This window comes from Danio rerio, chromosome 10 (assembly GCF_052040795.2).
Source record: "Danio rerio strain M-AB ecotype USA chromosome 10, GRCz13ab, whole genome shotgun sequence".
In the NCBI taxonomy this organism is placed as follows: Eukaryota; Metazoa; Chordata; class Actinopteri; order Cypriniformes; family Danionidae; genus Danio; species Danio rerio.
Window position 1 is genome coordinate 29,915,456 of NC_141030.1, and position 24,190 is coordinate 29,939,645.

Sequence of the window (24,190 nt, forward strand, 5' to 3'; positions counted from 1 at the left end):
TTATCCAGTTATTTAAAGATTAATTATTGAAATAAATGTATTATTTTTAGAGATCTCTGTAGCAACACATTTAACATTACCCCCTAGTGGTCAATATTAATGTTGCATGCTCTGACTCACTCGACTTCAGTTCTATTGATGAAAGAGTACAACATTTAAGACAGAAGACAATCAGCTTCAAACAGACCAGGCAAAACAGGACAAGCACAAATTGACACAAAGACAACGTTTGCAAACTTTTCAAATTTTATCTGGTGGGTTCTTGTTCATTTGTTGTTGGTCAAAGGCTAACTTCCTGGGATTCCAGTTTCAAAATCGGACTTATCTTTACATATATACAGTCATTCATACACTACAATATCAGAAAGCAGCCTAAAATATTGATTGTACATAAATACGGTAATATTTATAACCCTTTCATTTTGCATTCTAAAACCAGGCCTACTGTTGGAGTAAGCAAAGTCAAACACTGGTTAACATAAATCAAAATAATTATAATAATAATGATTATAATGCACAATAACAACAACAAACAAATGTAATGGATGTATTTGTTTTATCTAAAAGAAACAGAAATGTACTGGGACAAATGTATATCAGGTTTAGTGTTGAGGAGGTCTAAATTTAAAATCCTGTTGCTTTGGAACAGAATCACTTCATGGATCAATTCAGTCTTTCTAGGGTGTAAGATACTTTTCTCTGACAAAAAAAAAGAAACACTGACTTACAAATCTACTGCCCAACAAATGTCAAGATTATAAAAAAAAAACATCAAAAACAAAGCCCATTATGGTCTCTCTTCTGTGGTTATGGAGTTATGAAACACCTTTTTTTTAAATGGAAAAAACATGATGTTCAGCAGGTGACATTCAAACAATTTCAAGCATCCTTTAACATTCTCAAGAAATCATTCTCTTTCTTCCTAGAAACAGTATTTTCTCGCACTACTACCCACAGTGTTTAACTGAAACACTGAAGAGGATTGAATCTCACTGCATGGAAATGTACATCGGATGACATCAGACCTGCCATGCAAAAACACACAGGGAACATCCAATACAGGCATACATGAAAATACACTCTAAAAACATCTTCAGTATTGCTTCATCTCAAGCTTAAAAAGATTTAGTGCAATGTTCACAAGTGCTGAACATTAGATCATACACATTATTTCAGTTTTACATAACATTTAAAAAAAAATAGTGACAAAGTAATAGGACAGCCTGCACTTTAGATCTTATAACATCAGTCTGTTTAGAGAAGAAGCAACAAAGTGTATTTTAAGATTGCTGGAGTGGAGTGGGGGGCACCAATTTCAAAGGGAAAGAAAGGTCAAATAGTGTTAAAAAAACAATTTCTAAGGGAAAAACAACTATTTTAGGTGAAATGCTATATGCAAGATTTATCTGATTATGCCATATTAAAATGCATTAAACTAATGTTATTATGAAATTGTAATATGTGCAATTACAAAATACATTTGTACCATTTTTTATGTAAAATAATGTTTTGGGTTAATGGAAAGATACATTAATAATATTATGACGTGTAAAATGCTACGATGGTGTTGTAGGGCACATAAAACCTTCATTTTGGATTTTTTTCCTAGGCAGGTACAAGGGATTAAACAGGATGCATCAGAACCAACAGGCAAGACAGCATTTGAATTCAGAATGGCAGAATATTATTATTTTTGTTTGTTTTTTCTAATCCTGACAGAATACAAGTCAGTACATAAATTTTAGTGCACATAGAGAAAGAGGCAGATAATATGGGTCACAACCATTGGCCCATGTTAAAAAAAAAAAAAAAAAAAAAAAACTAAACTCATACATATACTTCCTTGATTAACTTCTGATTATGAACTCAAAATGATTATAATAAACCTTCAAACTTTCTACAGCATTATGCATCGGTACATAATACTACAGTAAACTATAATTGTCAGAACAAATCAAAAATTGCTTTAAAAAAAATCCGACTTCTTCATTGCAAAACAACGATATTGACTGAAGACTGTGATTTTTAGATTCATCCTTTAATTTGGAATTTTGTTAAAATGTGCAAGAAACTACACACCCACATTGGGTGAAAGTTTGTCCAGAAAAGTTCAAAGAATTATTTATTTAAGTTTAATATTACTTAAAATGGGGCTCATTTTAAGATATTAAATGTAATATTTTAGAGTATATATATATATATATATATATATATATATATATATATATATATATATATATATATATATATATATATAAACAAGACTCAACTGAACAAGCATTGACTCTATGGTATTCATGTGGCTAAGTAAATGTACAAAGGATGCAATACAGATATCAGACAAATCTGTTTCTGGATTTTAACAAAATAAAATGACATTTAGTCTGAACCACTGGAACTCTGTGAAAGGAATGATATGCATCCTTAATCAGCTACAAGACAGATGAGGGGATGGTGCAGTAGCAAAATAAAATAAAAGGAAATCAAATAGTTTAAACAGAAAGAATAAAAAAAGGAAACCGTTCGTTGAAATGTGGTCACTGACAGAGAGAATATTGACAATTGTCTGCTGTTCTGACTGATATATCAGAAGGATTTTTTCAGTCGGTTTAATGACATTTATAAGGATGAAGCTTGCACTGGATACCCTTGACATTTGATTGGAGCTTTAAGGACTGGTCACAATTCAGACACTTGAAAACAGTCTCAGAGCAGGAATAGGATGAGAAGAAGAATAAAGGAAGAGAAGTGTAAAGAGAGTTAGTGTGAAAGGGGCTCTCTGTTGGAGCCTTGTCTCTTCTAGCATCTCAGATCGCTGGTCTCTCAGGGTCCTACTGTGTTGCTCTGCGGGGCTAAAGAAATACAACAGGAAACCAGGGGTAATGGAGCACTTTCACTGTTCCTCCAGCCAAGAGGGTTTGTCGGCCCCTGGTGGTTTGAGTTTAATGTTGAACTGCTTGAGGGTCTGTTCCAGCTGCTGCTGGTTTCCAGCAAAGTAGGCAGAGATGGCATTATGGAACAGCAGAAGTTGCTTGTGCATCACTTTGACCTGTAGAAGAGAGACAAACACACCGTGTCAGAAAACAAAAAGCAACAGGACTTGCAGAGGAAGTTATGCAGGTGGTCTGGCACCTTATTTTCTTCTAGGAACTTGATTTTGATGGTGACATCACTGCGGAGACGTTCATATTTGTCCTTGTGGATCTGGTACTGCTGCTGAGCAGCCTCGATACGAGCCATAGTAACAGCGTCCCGTGGGCCCATGTTCAACTCCTCCAGATCTGCCCTGTACGCGTCGAACTCCAGCCTACAGAACAAAGCAACGTTAGAAAACAAATGCCTTTTCTTCCTGAGATATAGCCACCAAAACCTTTCACATGATAACTTTTGATGCTCTAAAATGTTTGTTAAGCAAACAAAATTGAATATACACACTGTAAAACATGTATAAACAACATGTATTTACTTTTACCATGGCCTAAAGCCCCAATGACAGAGCCTTATGCTCAAGCACTGGCCATGTAATGAATTACATTTACAGTTAGCCTTTTTAAAATGAGATATAGTTTTACATGATAAGACTACAAAAATAATGCAAAACGTGTTTGTTTCAAAAAGCTAATTATTATCAGTCCGAGTCTTTTTTTAACAAAATGTATCAATAATCCTTCAGGATGAATGAACAATTGTTTTACTGCTTATTGTAGTTTCTGTTCTAGCTGTTGTTATATACTTCAGCATTTTAAGCTTGAATCAAGCCTCTGGATTATTATTATTTTTATTTTGGATTTTTAAACAAATTTTCAATTAATCATTTAAATGTATAATTTAAGGTTAAGTAACTTGCATACAAAGACCTTAGCAAAACAAACACTGCTGTGTTTCATGCAACACTCATATTTCATAATCATGAATCTGTTTGTTTAGAAGTTTGTTTGCTTTTTTTTTTTTGCATTATTTTGTGCATTTTCTGAGCTTAACAAACATTTCTGCTGAGCTTGCGAACACAAGCGAGACATTTAGATTAGTCACCACTAAAATGCTGGGGTATGTTGTGTTATTTGTGCTCACTGAATTAAATTCAGCACAAGCACAAATTCACTCATCATAAACACTAAGTGCAGAAACAATGCATGACATTAATTTTACAGCTTTACCAATTATAAGGAGTATTTAGTTTAACTACCTTGTTCTTATGATCTTTGATTTTTATTGGCCTGAAGTGCAATTACCATGTTTGTATATACCCAAACAAATCAATCTACAAGAGAAAATAAGCAGGGCTCCAAAAACAAATTTTCCAAACGAGCCAGGTGTGGAAATACCTTAAATGTAGACAGCAAAGCAGAACTAGGTACATCAAGTAACAGCACAACAGCATCAAATGTTTCCAAAGGTCTCAGCTTGAACCATACAAAATAGATAACTGTGAAAGTGGATATCCTACCGCCCTTTTATTTTTAATCTAAAGACTGAGTTAGAGTTCCTATCGGTAGGTATTAATGCCAATATTCAATGATAAACCAAACAACTGCAACACATAATAACCATAACATCCAGTAGCATCAGAGGTTAAAAATACATAAATAAATAAAACACAATAGAGCATTTCAAAACAAATGAAAGCTACAATACTAGAGGATAGAGCAGGAGCAGCTTTTACCTGGCATTCTCATACATCTTGATAGTCATCAGTGTGTCTTCCATCGTTTTGTTCACAAGTGTGTTGATGCTGGACACAAAAAAATTGATGGCACCAAGCAGAGTCTCTCCATTCTTGCACAACAACTTTTGCGTTTCTGCATTGTATCCAAACTCATCCTGTACATGAACAATAGCACAAACCTCAATATTATACATTATCAATATATATATATATATATTTATATTTTATTTTTTTACTCAGAGTGACAATGACCTAAGAGCATTAAATTGTTTTGCTAAAAACAACTAAAACTGAAATAAAATATAATACTGAGTGAAAATAATAAAATTAACAATGCTGCAATGGCAAGTGGCAGGAATACAAAAATAAGTTTAAGCTGAAGTACTAAACTACAAGTACAAAAAAATATTTATTTTTGTTAATTAAAAAAAAAAAAATGATTTATGTTTTCTCAATATATATTTTTTCCAGAACAACCCCTTGCCCAACAATTTAAACCCTTACAGATGAGGGAATACATAAACTAAATAAATAAATAAAATAAAAATAATACAACAATAAATAAATAAATGAATAAAAGGTACTGCCATTATAATTACTTTTCAGGGGAGACATTTGTACATCAAGTTACATTGTGTTACATTGTAGTTACCTCAAATTACATTGATTATAGGTTAAGAAACCTCTAAATGTACATATCTAAATATGTTGTAATACTTTTCCACCTCTTCAGAAAAAGATCAGTCTTCCTTTGTAGACATGCAGTCATTTTCTTCCATCGGATAGGCCTGTTTAAGTGTCTGAATCCACTGAGACACATTTGGAGAACCTTCTTCTATCCAGTGCACTGTTATAATTATTATTATTTTTTGCAACCAGTAATAATATTCTTAGTTCAAATCTTGTTTCTTCATTAAACATTTCTTTGGACAGTGCTCCCAGTAAGCACACAACTGGATCAAAGGGTATTTCTATATCTAATATCTTATCTTTTTATTTTATTTTTTTACATTTTTTCAAAATTCTTGAATCTTAGGACAGTCCCAAAAAATGTGGGTCTCCAATTTTACGACATTTCCTCCAACACAAAGCAACAGATGGTCCTTTTACATATGTAGAATTTACAAAAGGAATTTAAAGTACCTTATTTTTTACTTTCCAATTAAAATCTTTCCAAAATTGACTATTAGTTTCTTTATGACATCCTTCACATAACTCAATCCAGACCTCATTCACTATTATAGTATTAAGTTTTAGTTCCCATTTTCCTTTAACACGATCTGTATTTTGTACAGTATTAGTTACTAATCTTTTGTATAAATGGGAAACGTGTCTTTTAGCAGGGATTTTAGCAGTCTTTTTTTAGCACAATATATTTTTAATACTGACAGTTTGAATGATACATTCAGCAACAGCTTAAAATAAGTAAATGTATTTACACCAGTCCCATAATTTTCCATGGCAGTAACAACAAATGTCATAAACTTTAAGATGGTCACACTGGCTCACCCGAAGTTCTGGGGACTTCTGACTGAGGTCGGCAAAAGTGTCTCCAAGGGCGTGTTGCGTCTGCACCATGCTGTAAAAGTGGTTGGTTAGCGCTCGTGCTAAACGCAGCACATTCTCGTACTTCCGTTTGGTTTCCCGCAAAACCTCAATCTGAGCCTCCAGCTCCAAATCCACAGTACGTGATCCTCGGCCAAACCTCTCAGAGATCATTTGTTTGGTGCACTGAGAGAGAAAGAGAAAGATCACAAATACAAACGGCTTCAAAATAAGTGTTGCTAAACTAAGGATAAAGAAAATTCAGGTGGTTGTTATCACAGAATAAAGCCAAAGTCCCTTTAAAACAAGTCATTTCACTCGGTGGCCATCTTTGAATCTGCATATTTTTTTTTTTTTAAACCCAGGTTTTGCAGGTTGCAATGTCTTTGATAGCCAATCCTAAGCAAATTGTAATGGTTTGTCTTGTTTCAATTTGGAATTTTCCCAACCAGCGCATAGCCCAGGGGACCAGAGTCCCTGGTCCATCTTTGAAACGGCTTTAGGGCAGTGTGCTCGGACGCTCTGCTTAAATAAGGAAATTTCAAATTCTCCAAAACTCCAAGCCTATGATTGAATTTCATATTAGAAATCACCAATAAAATTAAATAACTGTGTCTTTAGTTTCATTTCTAAACTTTCAAATCACATAAAATTAGCAGAAACTAACATCTGGTCTAAGCCCCTGTCCCAGAGTATTGTCAGTCTATAGTAGGGATGCACCGGTATGGATTTTTTGGCCGATACCGACAACCGATAATTCTTCAGACTTGGAGGCCGATAGCCGATATGTATAGGCCGATAATCATAAATATTTTAAATTGTTATATGTTTATACAGCAAACTTCAAAAAAATTGAACTGCTCTTATGAACTGAATAGCCTATACACAAAGCAAAAAAAGCTATAACTTCAAAATTGCAAGGTGATTATAGACCTATAATTCACCATTTCACATAAATCAGCATGCAAAAAAATTATTTCCTTTTCTTCATAGCAAATTAAAATGCAAGTTTATTGTTGCATAAAAATAATAGTTTAATAACAAAATGGTATTTAATTAACAAGCAAGATAAATATATTTAAGATGAAAATGAAAGCGCTAAGGACTGAAACCAGCTCAAATGGTCATGAATAAAACATGTTACAGGGATGTACACATGTACAAATATGTCATGTCTGAAAAAGCCTTTATCAGAGGTGTTTTGACAGTTTGGAGCCACGGTACAAGCCAACAGCTAAATACTGCTGCTTGTCAATCAGACGCTTCTGCGCTCATCCTTGCCGTCAATCGCGGGAAAATGATCGATGTAAAGTTTATGATAAACCGCTGAGAGTTTTACTCAACTGTAGAGGCAGAGTTGCCATCAGAGTCAGATTTTGATACAAAACCTGCATTGAGCTGACTTTATGACAAACACAGAGCAGAATATAAAGACAGGATGAGCGGCTAGTTAAGAGCCCCTTTGACTGGATTCACCTCTCGCCTCTCCCCCATGCTCCAGTGTGTGTGCGGTGACAGCTCGCCCTCGTTATAATCAATATGAATATTCCGATCAAACTGAATACATCTTACATCAACAACACATGACCAGCAACGCGTTGATAATAACAAATAATCAGATTACAAACAACAGTTATGTTTATAGGTGTTGTAAAATGTGCGGGTCCTTCAACGGGGCTGGGTTTGGGGTGTGTGTGAGACAGAGGGAGAGAGAAACGAGGAGCGGTTTTTAAGCAATGAGACCATTTTCTGTGATGTTTCCTCTTTGGTGACTTATTTGTTGTACCACACGGAAAGTAATTAATATTTTTGACCAAGTTACACGTGTCCTCTTTCATTCACCAGCTGCAACGGCCCTGGAGTAATAAGTGAATCTCCTCTGATACCTCTTAACACAACAAAGAGACATAGCAGGAAAGGTTTACACATGTAATATTTTTCCTGAGGCGATTTAAAGCAAAATACACAATGACTCTCAATCAAGCATATCTACAATGATAAGGAACATGGTTACTTACTGAGTTATTAACGCACAGCAATACCACTTGAAGAAAGGACAGACTTTAAAGGAATAAACAGTGTGAGGAGAGCTCCATAGTGCACTGGACAAGTCTGAACATGTTCCGCCCACGCAAGCGCGGCATGCAGGTCTGTACAATTCCGTAATTTATCGGCTTAAATATATCGGCCTAATTATGACATCGGATCGATAACGATAATCATAAAAATAGCGTTTATCGGCCGATAACGATATGGGCGCCGATATATCGTGCATCCCTAGTCTATAGCGATCGATGATTGGCTCCTGTACTAAAAGATGGGCCTTATTTGCCATATAACGATCTATGATTGGCTCCTGTACTTGAAGGCAGGCTTTATTTTTTATTTTTTTTACACCCCCATTCAAAACGACAGAGTGATATGTCTTATGTATTCTATAGTCTTTAATAAAGGCTGATAGGTTTATCAGCAGCCATACATGAAGTGGCTTTTGTAGAAGACTGAAGGTCTTTATTTTGCAAAAAACAACCATTCTGGATGTACTTTATCCTACTTACATTGTTCTGAGCCAAAATAGTTTGTTAAGTCGTAAATTAAACACAAAGCTGACAGAAACGAAAACAGCTGATGGACTGTACACTAACTTGCGCATTATTCAGTCACAAAATGGTGCCAAACAGTCAAAAACAAAGTTGACAGAAACTAAACTGAGAAAATCGTAATAACCCAAGTATTATTCATTCAAAAGACTGCGCTATGCAGTCAATAACAGCAGCATAACAGACAAATATATATAAATGAGGATGCAAGTATATGGATTTGAATTCGTGCTCACTGACAGACAAGGTGATTTAAATTTCCAGGATGAGCCTGTGTTATTTAGCGGTTGTCATCTTGGAATAACATATCTTGGAATGTGAAAACTAGCCAATCAGAATCGAGCACTCAAGGCAGCTATGTAATAACAGCACATGACATCTAATAAGAAACATCAACAGTTAATTGACAAACCTTGTATGTGTTCAGACCCCATTTCTTCATTATGTCAAATTTCTCCACAGCAACGCCTCTTGTGGCTTCTTCTGCTGCCATTGAGGAATTGCTACCGACATAATCCATATTGGACCCTGATAAACATAAAATGATTACAGTAAGTCTTTATGAATGTGCACACACTGTACAAACATCTATAACAGTTTACACCAATGTTATGGCCATTATTGCATCAAAGAGATGTAAAACAGATGAGATGAGAGAACATATGAATGTGTTTTACTGAATTGGGGGGATGTGTTGCCAAAGAGCGCTTGAAGGGGCCAGCGCCCTTTGAGGATACCTGGGATACAGAGGATGTCATCTGATTGGCTGGCTATTCGGCAGGCTGCAATCTGGCTTGGGGCAATGCTAACACCCCTGGACTTCATTCGGAGGTCTGGAGGGGTCATGGCCAGGGATAGCAGGGGTTGTTGGGTAATGGGGAGCAGGGAGTGGATATGGCAAGTTTAAAAAAATAATTGGAGGAATAATTTTTTAAAATGAAATGGATTATCGCATGTGAGTGTGAAGTGTATGGGAATAATGCCAGTGCATATGTGTGTGAATGTGAAGGAACAGCAGGAGAACGGAAGGAGGGGAAAGGGAAAAAAAGAGAGGATCAAAGAGAAAAGGTGATATTGTAATGAGATGAAATGAAAACAGGAAAGCACACGACTGCTATTTTGTTAAACCTGCTGCCTTATGACAAACAGATGGAGATAATTCACTTCACACTTCATTTAAAAATAACACAACAGTTTTTTTAAACCCCAATATGTCGGTTCATTTATTTTTAGTAGCATGTGTTCATTTACACAAAAACGGACTTGAGTATCAGACTGTTCTGTCCTGAAAACATCTTAATTACACTTTTTTTTTTACACCCAGCCATTCTGCAGCAGATTTATTCCTAATCATTTCCTCAGCAATAATAAAGCCAGATTAAACTTTCAAACTGATTTCCGAAAGTAATTTTTAAAAGATGCCTCATTACAAACTTCTGCAAGGCAACCTTAACCCTGGAAAGAAAGAAAATCTTGAAAGAGAAATGCAGCCCGTTCCAATCTGCTAAGAGAGAAATTGAAAGCCAGAAAAACAGAAGAGATTTAATTTATTCCTGCAGAACAGCATCCCAAGCCCTGAGAAAAATGTATTTGGGGAAAAAAGTATGAAAAAAGGCATCATGAGAAGTTGATACAAATGACCTTGCCCTTCATTTGGAATGCGTCTGTTGCCCAGAAAATCAGTATTAATACGGACTGCAGGGCCTAAGAAAGAGTACAAGACACAGAAAGTCCTCACTGAATCAGAAAAGAATAGATTTACACTAATATCAAGGGCTCAAGATTACTTACAATCAGTTTGCTACATAACATGTCTAGAAAAAAGCTGGACTGAATTATTTATTTATTACATATTTATTGCCACATCAGCAACTTATGGCTATTAGCTGGACTGAATTAAAAATTAGACTTAGTCAGGGTGACTTCATAAAAGTTTACCTTTTTTCATTAAAGAGGACATTTATTTCAAACAAACAAACAAACAAACAAACAAACAAACAAACTCTAAACTGAAGTTCATTCATCTCCAAGAATCTGTGACCTATTCACTCTGGTTAATGTCAAACTTTAAAGCCATTAAGCATGACTCACACACTACCTATACACACAATGGCCAATGCCTCCAGAGGCCCTGGCTCTCGTCTGGATTGCACCACAGGAGAGATAGGAGGGAAAAAGCCAAAGAGGAAATTATGCAAATCAAATTGCACATTTTAAACCAAACCTCTACAGAACGCATGTGTCAGATAGTAGAAAATAGTCCTTCCAAACACCACCAAAAGATTAAAAAGTCACCAGCTTGATTAGACTAATTTCTTTAGCCTAACATATTAAAAATAAACAGTTTTGCTCGATGAGACTGCGTTGTTCTTGTGAAAAGCTAAAGAACGACTGCCTGCAATACCTTTGATGGAGCTGGTTGGAATGATGCCTTCTGTTGTACCGCCGTAACCACCTGATACGATGCTGGTCTCATTTAAGTTGGGCCCAGACACCATTACCTGCTGCAAGTCCTGGAGAGACAGAATCAGAAAGAGGACGAGATCTTAAAAATGCACCATTACAACCAGCATTATTTTTCATGAAGTAAGCCAATTCTGAAAGTTCTACACACGCACAAACAAGTTGTAAATTAATAGGGTTAGAATCACATTTCACCCAGAATTAATAAGAATTATGTTTGTATGACAACAATTTTTTAACAACCTGTTAAAACAATCCCTCTGAAAAATGTAAAGAAACCAAAAGCCAAAGCTTACAGAGAAGTAAGCAGCACATGGAAGCAGCAGTTTGCTATCTTAACCAAGTCACATTAGTGACTATAAAAGCATTTAGGAACCAGCATCAGTGTGCTAAATATTATCGGGCACCATAAACCAAGAAAAAGGGCCACCTTAAAAATAAACAACAAAAACCTTATATGCTAATAAAAAAAGTTGAATAAAAATGTTTAGAAACAAAGGCAAATTAAATCGTAAAGTACAATATTTGACAGTCTACAAAGCTATTTAAATTGCTTTACATTGCAAGCATTATTGAGCAAAGGGCTTGGTACAAAATGCAACACTGACTATCTAATGTGAGGTACTTGCTAGATTAGTCACCAAGAAAAAAAAAAACTCAGACCCTTAAAATCTGATTTAGTGGCTATCCTACTAACTATCCTATAAGGAATACAGTTCAGTTTAATTTATTTTCCAAAACAAATTGTGAAACATATCTGCTGTTATTACTAGGATATGAAACATAAATAATTGACCATAGGTCACTCGAAAAAATAGATAAATGAAATCCTGGGTTATCTTTTTTGGTTTCAATTTGCTTACAGTTGATGCAGGGTTAAGAATTAAACATATTATTTTTAAACTGTACATCATTAACTCCTGGATTAACATCTTTTTGTTGCATATTTGCAAAGCCAGTGTCATCGATGGGGGAATAATTACAATGAAAACAGCAAGGGCGAATACAGCAAGTTTACATTAAGACTCAAGTGTTGTGCAACCACTTATATACTGCTGTGCCTACTGCTAACAGGTTTTTTTAAGGTGAATGAACTTTTCAAACTATAAAGGTTAGAATAAATATAAAAACAATTTAAAGGTTAAAAAAAGTAAATATCACTCCAATTTTTATACAATGAGTTGTTTCCATGACTACCTAAAGGATGTAATTTTAAGGTACACATATGGGTCTTAAGTTTGTAAATGCAACATTTTAACATTCCATCATTTCATAACGCACAAAGTGGCACTAAACATGCTTCAACGCAGGATTTCTCTACCCAGGGGAAAAAAGTGAGGTTTAGAATGACAACCTGTTCTGTGCTGACCATAATCACCTTTTATACACACTACCTGACAAAAGTCCTGTCGTTTATCCCAGTTGTAAGTTACAAACAATAACTTGATTTCTAGTTGATCATTTAGAAAAATGGTAAAAGGTAGATTTTTCCAATTAATCATCTGTTGAACTGCATCCCAATCATCACAAATACTGCAGAAGACCTATTGGAACCCGCATGGACCCAAGATTCTCACAAAAATCTGATAAGTTTGGTGAAGGAAAAGCCATGGTTTGGGTTACATTCAGTAAATTCAAAGAATCTTGATTAACTTTGGGAGTCCTGCAAGAATGCTTTTTTTTGCCATTCCACATGACTTTATTAATACATTTTCTAAGTCATTGAAGAGATGTATGGATGCAGTCGTCCAAGCTCATGGGAGTCATACACAATATTAATTCTTTTTCCACTACACCTTGACTTTATATTCTATCCTGTATATTATTTCTATTAAGTGACAAGACTGTTGTCTAAGCAAAGTCAGACCTTAGTGTCCTAATTAAATGATTAAAAATCAAGGCATGATCATATTTTATTTGGGTAAAATAAGCGTAATCTAGAGGCCCTTGCCTTTCATATAAGCCACTTCTCACAACAAATAATCAACTAGAAGTCAACATATTATTTGTTGTTCCTAAAACTTGGCTAGGCGACAAGACATTTGTCAGGTAGTGCATAACAAAACAACATATTATGAGAGTTCAAACAAAATCCATCAAACATAAAAAGTTAATAGGTACTAAAAGGTTGCTAGTCATTGGTTAATACCACAGAGAGACAAAACAGGATGTTTTTCAAAACAAATAAACTAAATTTGTATCACTTAGATTTGTATCTGACCTCAAACACTGATTGATAAAGAGTGACTGAGGCCAAAAAATAATGCATGTGATTTGAAAAACATCCAGTCCATTGTGACAAGGTTATAGGGAGAACTAAAGCCAATTTCTGCTGGAAAGACATACACGTGCAAGCACACACACACTCGGCAACCCTTCCCAGTGTTCCTTCTCACCCTGAGGCCTGCGGGACTCCCTACCTTCTCTCTTAAGCTCCACTGAATCTTTGCAGCCTGCACAGACATCGGGGGAAGAACATGACAACAAAAAGACAAAAGAAAGAAAAGAAACCAAAAATGAAGCACGATGTAAAAAACAGAAACAAACTTTGAAACAGTGATGATGAAATAATCTATCAAACACAACAAAATCCACATTTAAAGCCATTAACCAACCGTCACAATACAATGATGACAGGCTTCAAGGGTTGACAATGAAAAAGAAAAAAAGAGACAAAGTAATGTGTGTAATTTCAGCCCTCATTAAGCGATGAATAAATCCTCTTTATGTCATAAATTAGGTTGCTAAATATCACTGTCACTCCAGATATCAGGGAACGAAAGGATGATTTAGGAAAAATGAGCCACACTTGCTTTCTCTGCTTAATGACAAGAACTGTTAAAAAAAATCTCTTTTCACATTCTGGCTCAATTCTCCCAAATCTATTTAAAGACACAGTGCCATCTGCCTTTAGCTGAGCCATTAATGCAACTGTGAACATGATCAGTCACAGTGTTTCTATGATGAGGTTATAAAATGGACATGAGACTGACACACATACAAAAAACACTGCTAACAGCAAATTAAAACAAAGAACCTTGAGTTCCTTATAGGAATAATTAAACTTCCTAGTAAATATCTTGCTTGTGTTTGCCTAACACGTCTACTCCCGGATCCGGTGCCACAGTTTATTTGGCCTAAAGAGGTGTGTCTTGTGAAAACATTACCACCTTTTATTTACAATGGCTTCAAGAATAGGGAGATTTGAACACTTTGTTCTGCATAAGCCTACTACTACTCATCAAACTTAAGTCTCCACACAAGGCATTTTTATTAAATAAATTCTATTACTTATTAACAAGTCTGACAGAACATTATTTTTTAAAGGGTTGCTTAACCCCTTAGTGTTCCAGTTTTATGTCCATAGTACAACGAGCTATTAATTACAAGAATGCTAAAGGATTAAAATTTTCAAAAAACAAAAGAGCAGAACAATTATAAACTAAATGTTTGCATCACCTGCTACCTTGAGACTTTTTCTCAGACTGATATTGTGAAACTTAGACAAGCAAGCTAAACAAACTGGATGGACAGCTAGATATTATCCTCTTAAGCTATGAAAACCTAAACGCATGGGAACAAACCACAGACATCCACATTCTGATGCTTTTGACATGGTTCAAGCTCTAAAAATGTAATAAAACTCAAACTTTTTTGGAGAGTTCAGGAAAACTGGGCTACTTTTGACAAAAATCACTGTTTTAAAAAAAAACTGTTCCAGTTTTACTGAATCACCATGTATTGCTCACCTGCTCCAAACTGTCATCTTCTGCCAGATTTCGAGAGTCCCCATTACTGCTAATAGGAATCTCCATTGTGGCGGCTTTACTCATCATACTGTCCGCCATACTTGAGTGTTACTGAAACAGAGCCAGATGAGAAATAAAGAAAAGTAAATAAAACAAAAAAAGCTCTTAAGTGTATTACAAAAGCCTTCAGATACATAAATTTAAATAGCTCCTAATTAACAATGTTGTTCAGATAACAATGGCTTGATTGTTACAGGTTAACTCGAAAGATTGAGACAAGATTTTGTGGAAAAAAGAAAACAGGTGGTTGAATAAATGATGACATGACACTGTAGACATGTCCTGTATTTAATTATAATATGGCTTCTGTATGCATACGTTTGCCGGAAAGTGTAGATGGAAAAGAGCTTCCTCAGGAATGTTCTCTTCAAAAGCTCTTATCAGATCTGGCTGAGCCCAACCCAGTCATTACTATGAAAGGAACTGCAAAGAAGTTCAAGGACTAGATCTTTCACTCTAAACTAAGAAACGCCTCTGAGGCCCCGTTTACGCTTGGTATTAAAAAGTGTTTTGGTTGACTGGATTACAAGTAGATGAGGAAAACATTTTAGATCCAGCATTTTCACTTGTATGTTTTGTTTTACTCAACTTTTGACTGCTTTCTTGATTCTTTAAAATAAGTATCTATGGGCTGATGTATACTCTATATGGGCTTTTTCTAATCTTTCAGTCTAATATTGGGAAGTAAGACCATAAATTTAGACATGAGCATGTACATGGGCAGATAATGATACAGAGAGTGGCATCTTACTATGCCTAGCATTATGGCTTTGTGTTAGAATCAGGACTGGTTAGAGAACACAGTGTTTAAGGCTAGGGCTGTACTCTCACTAGGCATGGTTGCCTTGAACTGCCACAAAGCGCAGATGTACCCACCTCCCCTCTCCCCAGACGGCCCGCACTCGCACTGCACCTTTACCTTTTGGATAGCATTGTGTGAGTGCACCTTATGCTCTCAGAAATAAAGGTATGCAAGATGTCACTGGGGTGGTACATTTTCAAAAGGTACACATTTGTATATAAAAGTTCCTTATTAATACCTCAAGGGTACATAATAGTACCTAAAATGTACAAAAGTGTTCCTCTCAAATTTTTTTAGGTACTAGTATATACTTTTGAGGTACCAATATGGACCCTTTAAGTACAAATGTATACCTTTAAAAAAGGTCCCACCCCATTGGCAGCTCGCGTACCTTAATTTCTGAGTGTAGGTGATTAAGCAAAGCCATTTTCATGCACATTTTCTCAGTAAAGTGGTTTTAGTAAACCTCTAGCACATGCGTTTCAAAGGAGTCGTAGTACACAGACAAGCTACCCCAATTGTTCAAAATTTGTATTGATTTATAGTACGATTATTATTTAATTCATCTTTATTTGTATAGCGCTTTTACAATAGATTGTGTCAAAGCTAATTCACATAGAAGATTATAGTAAATTGAAAAAGTGTTAGTTCAGTTTTCAGTGTTAAAGTTCAGTTTAGTTCAGTTAAGTGTGGTTTAATATTCACTGCTGAGAGTTGAAACACTAAAGAGCAAATCCATCCATGCACAGACATTATGTCAAGACAATCGTTTTGGGATAATGACAGCTGTTTGTGTCGCTTCTCAGTGAACTGACAAATGCTGCATGTAAAAATACTAAATATAACAACATTTTTTTACTTAAAACTTACGCATAACTAGGGCCAGACGGAATCTGCGGACGTTTTTTGCTATTTCTGCTGAGAATTTTGGTAAAAATCTGCAGCTTTCTGTGGAATTATTTTGGAAGTATCATAACTAAAACCTTAATATATAAAATAAGAGGTAATACATTTTTAACTTTTATTTAATGTTTAAAATGCAAATTTAATTAGATTCACTTTTTTTGGTAAATAAAGCAAGTTTGTCATATAATAAATCTAGTAAAAGACAAAAAATAATACTGTACACGCTGCATTGTACATAAATCAGATGAACATTTTCACATCAGTCAATAATATTACTGAAATTAATAAAAAAAAAAAACTGAATAAATATAGATTTACACACATTTACCCAAGTAAATAAACCGAATTAATGATGGGCAAAAAATCTGCGGATCTTCCGTATGGGCCTACTTACAACATTAGTCAATTGTTTACAATAAATCCTTCTGTGAGATGATTCCACAGTGAAGTGATTATTAGTAACACTGAATCACCCAAAGCAGTTAAATCTTCTGTCGATGCAATGCTATGAGAATTTCCTGGGTTTTTTCTTCATGCATATTTGGAGTTTCTAGCAAGAGTGCCCTCTGGCCATTTACTACTGATGACACAGCCTTGCTTCTCTAACAAGATGTGCATGACAAGTACAGCTTTTCTCAATAGTGCTTGTAATTTCATTTTGATTAATAATCCTGCCTTAATTGCTTATCCTGCTTTAAAGTGCGTATTTCTTTGACCTTCAAAACAAACTTTCGATTTAAGACAAAGTTTAAATCTACTTTGGAAAGTGCATTTTAACAAAACACCCAGTAGTTCTGAAATGGGTTTAATGGCTGTTCTTTTGAACACATGACCATCTACTACGCTGTAAAAGAAATTCAACTGAATGACTGTTCAAATACCTCTGGAAGCAGTCAAAAGTGAACTCAAAACCATACTTATTGCCCCCATTTAAACGTGTGGTTACAAATGTTCACTTGGGACAGACACTAAAATAATTTTAAAATATATTACCAGGTGTAAATAGGTCCTGAGATCCTAGATATTTTCCATTGATATGTGCTTTTTTTTTTGTCTCATTCAGAACCCAATCCTCTCACACCTGTGGGAGGCTCTTCACAATGATGAGTGAGCAACTTCTCAAAGCAGGCTTTCATTGTTAGCTCTCATAAAGCTGCCAGCCACAGCCTCCTCAATGCGTAGAGGAAAAATATAGGAATGCAGGGAGCTATGTAACAATCATGTGACTCATACAAGTTCGTCTAAGCTTCAGCTTTAGACAGGCGCTCAGAGGGTCGATCTGTGCAGGAGGCATCATAGCCTGCCTTCACATAAGAGCCATTTAATTCTCCTGAGTGCTAGAGCGTGAAATTTAGGCAGGATAAAAGCTAATGGTTCAGGTCTTATCTGTAAACCACAGGAATGGAAAACTGGCATTAATAAATTTGCACTCGGTGATGGTGGTGATGGCAGTGAGCCAGTGCAAGTGTTACTTTACTATACCGATGGCATGGGACGATGGTCAATGGGATGTTGTGACACCATTTGAAGGCATTAGTGTGAGCAACATACCCTTAGCGTAACGAAAACTGCGGCAAGGTCTTTGTGCCACAATGATGTTTCAATTTGTGGCTCGCATTATAACCTTTATCAGCTACTTGAGGATGTGAATGACATTCTCCATTACTTCTGAATACCTAGCAATAGCAGCATGCTGTTCAAGATTACCATCTACAGGCAGCAATGAATGAACCTGTAGCTCTCTATCCAATTAAATAATTCAACATTTTCAGAAGCACATTTGGGATCTGTTTGGTTAATGTTTCAGTGTCATACACACTTGCATAGGAGAGATATTTTACAGAACTGCAACATGGCTACTGCAAACATATGGAGCATTTTACAATGGCTCTAAAAGATCAATAAAATCTTAGAATACAAACAAATAGGCCAGTAATTTGATCATAGTACAACATGCATCAATGACTTTGGCTTTTTTACTGTGATTTTCCACTGAATTTGCGGAGGAAGCATGCCATCTAACCAAGGCTGCATCTATGACAACCACTACAGCGAATAGAAACACAGCTTATGCTAGCTTAGCTTGGTGATACTGCTTCATTAAGCACCTTCCTAAAATGAAGTCTCAGAGGGACAGCAGGGTAACAAGATATTTTCCAAGTTAGACTAATTGCAAAGATTCAGCCTATTGATTTAAATAGCTTGAATGGGTTCACTTAAAGGATTTGTTCACAACAATTCACTAAATTCTTCTTTTGTTAACCAGTAACCCCAATTGTAATCTTGGCCACTTGAGAGTGCATGTAAGTGACAAAAAGTGAGCACGCAAATAGGTCTGGGCTATTAATCTAAAAGTAATCGACATTCAGATCCTATAATCGTTCTAATTTTTCCAAGTCAATTTTTTCAATTATTTCCCTATCTTGTCCGTGTCATGTGACCCCTATCTGTTAAGGTTAAATTGTAGTTATTCTATTATCATTTATACTTATTGTTCTGATATTATACTTCTGGCAATGGTATGTGTAAAGTTCGATGCAGCCTTTGCACATCCACGCACCTCTCAAAAAATGCACTTACATGGTAGCGGTGACGACACGGGCACGATGCAGAAAGCCGCGTTTTAGGCAATGTGTGTTTTATGTCAGTCAATAATTAAATATAGATAGTACATAGTGTGTGTTTACTTCAGTTATTTTAAAATCAAGTAAAGCACCCTTCTCTGACTTGTTATATGTGAACATATTTATTGTTCCAGTGAGCTATGAGGGCAAAAACAAAATAAATAAATGAAATAATCGCTCATTAATCATAATAGAGTTAAAATATTCAATTAATCAAGATTTTCACCCAGCCCTAAGCGCAAGAATGTGCCATATCAAAAACAATGTTTGCTAAATTAATTTTGTACCAATATACGAGGGTAAAGTGTATTGCATCATTATTACAATGAAGCTGTCACATGACACTTTTGCACTAGAAGTGAACTTAAAACTTGCACTATAACTGTAATTTTATTATCATATAAATATGTGTAAAACTTTATATATTGCACATTTACAACACTATGTTTCAAGCGTGTCTTATTGATTTCTTATTAGATCTAAGCACACCTGCAATCAGGGCCGGAGTGGGACTTCTTTTCAGCTCTGGAGTTTCAAGCCTTAGACTGGCCCACCTCAGTTCAGACTGACTACATTAAAATAACGTTATTTACAATTCAGTTTCTGATGACATTGTCATGTCTTTTTCAAGGAAACAGCTGCTTTAGAACTTTAAATGTTTTTCATAAATATGAGAACATTAAGTGTAGCTAAATCTCCAACATTATTCTTTAAAACATCACAAGGTCCTTTCCTGCAATACCTGAATATATATTCTGTGTAAAACTCTTTATAGATATCCAATCCTTTGAATGGTGGTCACAAAAAATAAAATATGTACACCTATATAAGTAACCCAAATGTCTTAACACCAAAAAAGAAAAAAAAAAAATTACTGACGTGAGGTTCGACTTCGGGTCTGCGGCGTCATAACGCAACGTGCTGACCACTGGACAAAATGGCGCTGTTATGCTGGCGCGTTTGGAATGAAAAGTAAGTATTGCACCGGCAAGACTCTTCACCACAGTCTTACTTTTTATTGATGGCTTAATCTTTTTCTCCCCTTTTCAGATTTCTAATCAAGTTATGTCAGATTTATTAATTCAATGAATCATCTGATTTTCATTGAGCAGGTGTAATATTCATTAGTATTAAATATTCGAATTCTTATATTCACTAGGGTGCTGCTGTTTGGGGTCATCATTAACCTGCAGGCTGCATTTTGCTCAAGGGGGTTCGAGAAAATAAATAAAAAGAGCGGAGCTGCTGCAAAATAATGAATAAAAAGAGTGAGTCTATGGTTAAATAAAAAAATGAATGAAAAAGTGCGACTGCTTAGAGCGCAAGCAGCTAGGGACACCTCGCTGGCCAAAAACGGACCAGTCCACTGGGAATTCTCCCGGTTCCCCAGATTAGCCAATCCGGGCAAGTGCAAAGACATGGGATGTGAGTTTATGAGAGAGTCATTGTACCATTCACTCAACTACTTTGTTTTCAAAAAATACCTAAACTAAAATATGCATGCTTACAAATATGCTAAAAGGTTTTAGTAAGACTGTCATAAGCATTTCTCTCTCAAAAACTAATTGCATTTATTAATTTATTTATTGGCACATCAGCAACTTATGGCTATTTCGTGGCCAAATGGATATAAAAACCAATTGTATCTCTGGTTTGTTAACAATAATAGTCTAGACAGCTGCTGTGCTCCTAAATCAATTTAAATCGAATTACATTTGGTTTGAAACTTGCCTCTTAACCGTTAATAGTATGTTCTATATAGTATGAATGTGTTGTATGAATGAAATATGGAAATACTAGGCTACATCCCACAATGTCTATCTGTCATGTAAACTACAGGCAGTTGCATAGCTTTATAAAGCCATCAGCCTTTCCTCTCTTGTTGTCAATGGCCATATGGGATAGTAAAACGTGTCCTTCAGATGCCACAGAATCTCGTCAGAACATCTTGTCACGCTACACTATGCAAAACTGTTTGTCATCTACTAAATAAAGTTAGTGGGCCTATGGAAGCGGGCATGTTGCGATGCAAAAAGTAGTAAATAGGGAAAGAGCAAATCCAACCCCTTCGCTGCCAACACTCGAACGTTATTGGCCCGTGCTTTACTCAAGAGTTAAACAATAAATCGTTAAAAAATTGTAATACTATTTTTTTTTTTTTAAGTACATGAACAAAAGGATTTAGTAGTTTAAACAGTCGGTAAACGAATGCTTGATCTGTGTTCTGTCAAAACTCGAACCAAACAACCTGTCCTGGGTGAACAGGTGGAACAGGCAAACTGTGACAGCTGTACAAACTCGAGATGAAAATAACACTTTAAATACATTTTTACAATAAAATAAAATAAAAAAGCACGTTATTTCGACTTAAAAATATATACTTTTTATGCATTATCGCCCTAACGGCATGATCACATATGGCATCACTGTAATAATGTGCCAGGTACAGCCTTCTGGCTCAAATATCCAGCGTCCAAGAGGCAGTTCATGTCGCTTAGTGGCCTTCCATTTTATATTACAAACATAAATGAAAACAAGATAAATACAACACATTAGGACCGTAAGTAATGCCGCCCATTATTATTATTTCTGTTGACGTCGTGTTTTATTCTTCACCACAGCGCACTACATAAACCTTAACCCGTGTCTGCTAAGTGGCATAAGGGCTGCATGAATAAAGATAAAGACATATAAATGATTATCTTACCTGTGCGTTTCCTTCTCTAGGATGAGCTATTTGTCACGCGTGCTGGATATTTATCCCGGTTCACGCGCAATCAAACCCTGACACTTCCGAAAGAGTGCAGAGACAATAACAGCGTGCATTCATGAAGGCTGAGTTTACGTTAAATCACAAGCAAGCGTTTATTCGCATGTTCAACCGATTCCACTATGTCCGGCGGCTTGTTTGTATTATTGGGCGAATCAGCCTCCAGCAGCCCGAAATGCCTTGCGGATCTGACGACAGGCGCCGACGTTCCTTTGCCGACGTGGAATACGCAGCCAGCGTCAGAGAGAAGCCATGATGGGAAGGGAAATCACCTGTTACAGCAGGTCGGATTTACAGCTGAAGTCAGAATTGTCAAACCCCCCTGAACTAGCCCCCCTGTTTATTTTTGCACCCAATTTCTGTTTAACTGATAGAAGATCTGTTCAACACATTTCTAAACATAATAGTTCTAATAACTGATTTATTTTATTTTTGTCACGATAACAGTAAGTAATATTTGACTAGATATTTTCAAGACACTTCCATATAGTTTAAAGTAACATTTAAAGACTTAACTAGGTTAATTAGGTGGTTTATTCTGTAGACTATTGAAAAAAATAGCTTAAGGGTCTAATAATTTTGAACTTAAAATGTAAACAAAAAAAAAAAAAATTACCTACCCGAAATAAAACAAAAAAGACTTTTTCTAGAAGAAAAAATATTATCAAACATATGGTGAAAATTTCCTTGCTCTTTTAAACATAATTTGTGAAATATTTAAAAAGGTAAAAAAAAAAAATTCAAAGGGAGTAGGTGGGTAATAATTCTGATTTCAGCTGTATATGTAAAAATCACAGGTGTGAGAAGAATATTCTAAATTAAAACGACTAATAATAATATTAATGATAAAAATAACAATAATAATAATGCATTTCTTTCAGCATTTTTATTAATATATAGCAAAATAACATTATTGAAATAAAGATGATCAACCTGCATAAACGCACAGAATTTATGTTTGTGATTATTATTATTATTGTTGTTGTGCTTAATAATAATATATAAAGATAGAAATATAGATAGCTTTTGCAAACACAATGTCTTAACATAATAACAACATTAATAAAAATATTAATAAACTTTATTGTATGAATCTCCTTTACGGCATACGAAAAATAAAGCTAAAAGATACACACAAAAATACATCAATAAACAGATAGAAAAAAAGCTAAGATAATAAAGGGCAAACAAAATTCAATTTTGAATTTTAAAACACACACACACACACACGCACACACACACACACACACACACACACACACACACACACAAACCGGGTAGGTAAGTTTTTATTTAAGAACTATTTATTTTAAATTTTTTTAATAATCATATATTTCTGTTTTATCCTTGTCAGCACCAAGTATTGTTTAACATCATATGAATTCAGTCCATCTTAATTTTTACATTAATGTATAAATTATCTATTTTGTTTTGCTTTCTAAAAAGACCAACAGTACAAAAAAAAAAAAAAAACTTATATGGAAACAGGTAGCCTATGTTGGTCAGAGGGTGGCAGTATAGGCAAAGCATTAGAAGTAAAACCCTGATTTTTTTTTTTACCACCTACACCAGGATAGTTGGTTAAAATATGGGTGTTGCGCTAAATGAATGAATGAATGAATGAATGAATGAATGAATGAATGAATCAATCAATCAATCAATCAATCAATCAATCAAATAACTTAAAATGTAATAATCAAGTCAGTATTTACGAAATTTTGCTTTCAGTATGTGTATATATATTTTGGTTGATCCTTGCTGCAGGTGCAATGTGTTATAAAATGGTAAATTTAGCATATAAGTAGGCCTACACGGAATCTGCGTGCGCAAAAATTTGCAGATTTTTGCAGAATTTTTGCTAATCATTAAGTCACTATTTGCTAATCATTATAATCACTATTTATTACTTGTGTAAATGTGTAAATTTATATTTATTCAGTTTTAAATTAAATTCAGTAATAATATTGACTAATATGAAAGTGTTAATTTGATTTTTTTTAGAATA

General features: G+C 35.1%; 1 protein-coding gene and 1 long non-coding RNA gene across 15 annotated transcripts in view; one reads left to right on the forward strand and one right to left on the reverse strand.

Annotated features, from left to right (window-relative positions):
• LOC141376383 (uncharacterized) overlaps positions 1–24,190 on the forward strand; it is a 51,286-nt gene that overhangs the window by 726 nt on the left and 26,370 nt on the right. For 3 of the 4 annotated variants that reach the window (XR_015501171.1, XR_015501172.1, XR_015501170.1), the window contains exon 3: positions 9,274–9,362. This is a non-coding gene — a long non-coding RNA (uncharacterized LOC141376383). Of the gene's footprint in view, positions 1–9,273; positions 9,363–17,854; positions 17,993–24,190 lie in introns of those variants that run through there. The other variant, XR_015501169.1, reaches the window with a different exon arrangement.
• Positions 540–22,352, reverse strand: arfip2b (ARF interacting protein 2b). 11 transcript variants are annotated; one of them, XM_087269469.1, is made up of 10 exons: positions 22,123–22,352; positions 15,024–15,134; positions 13,695–13,727; positions 11,216–11,324; positions 9,549–9,644; positions 9,224–9,339; positions 6,176–6,397; positions 4,664–4,821; positions 3,133–3,307; positions 2,023–3,049 (listed from the first exon to the last, which is right to left on the reverse strand). In XM_087269469.1, the coding sequence occupies exons 2-10, from the start codon at positions 15,120–15,122 to the stop codon at positions 2,894–2,896; spliced, it is 1,164 nt and encodes a 387-aa protein (XP_087125595.1). In that variant the 5' UTR covers positions 15,123–15,134; positions 22,123–22,352; the 3' UTR covers positions 2,023–2,893.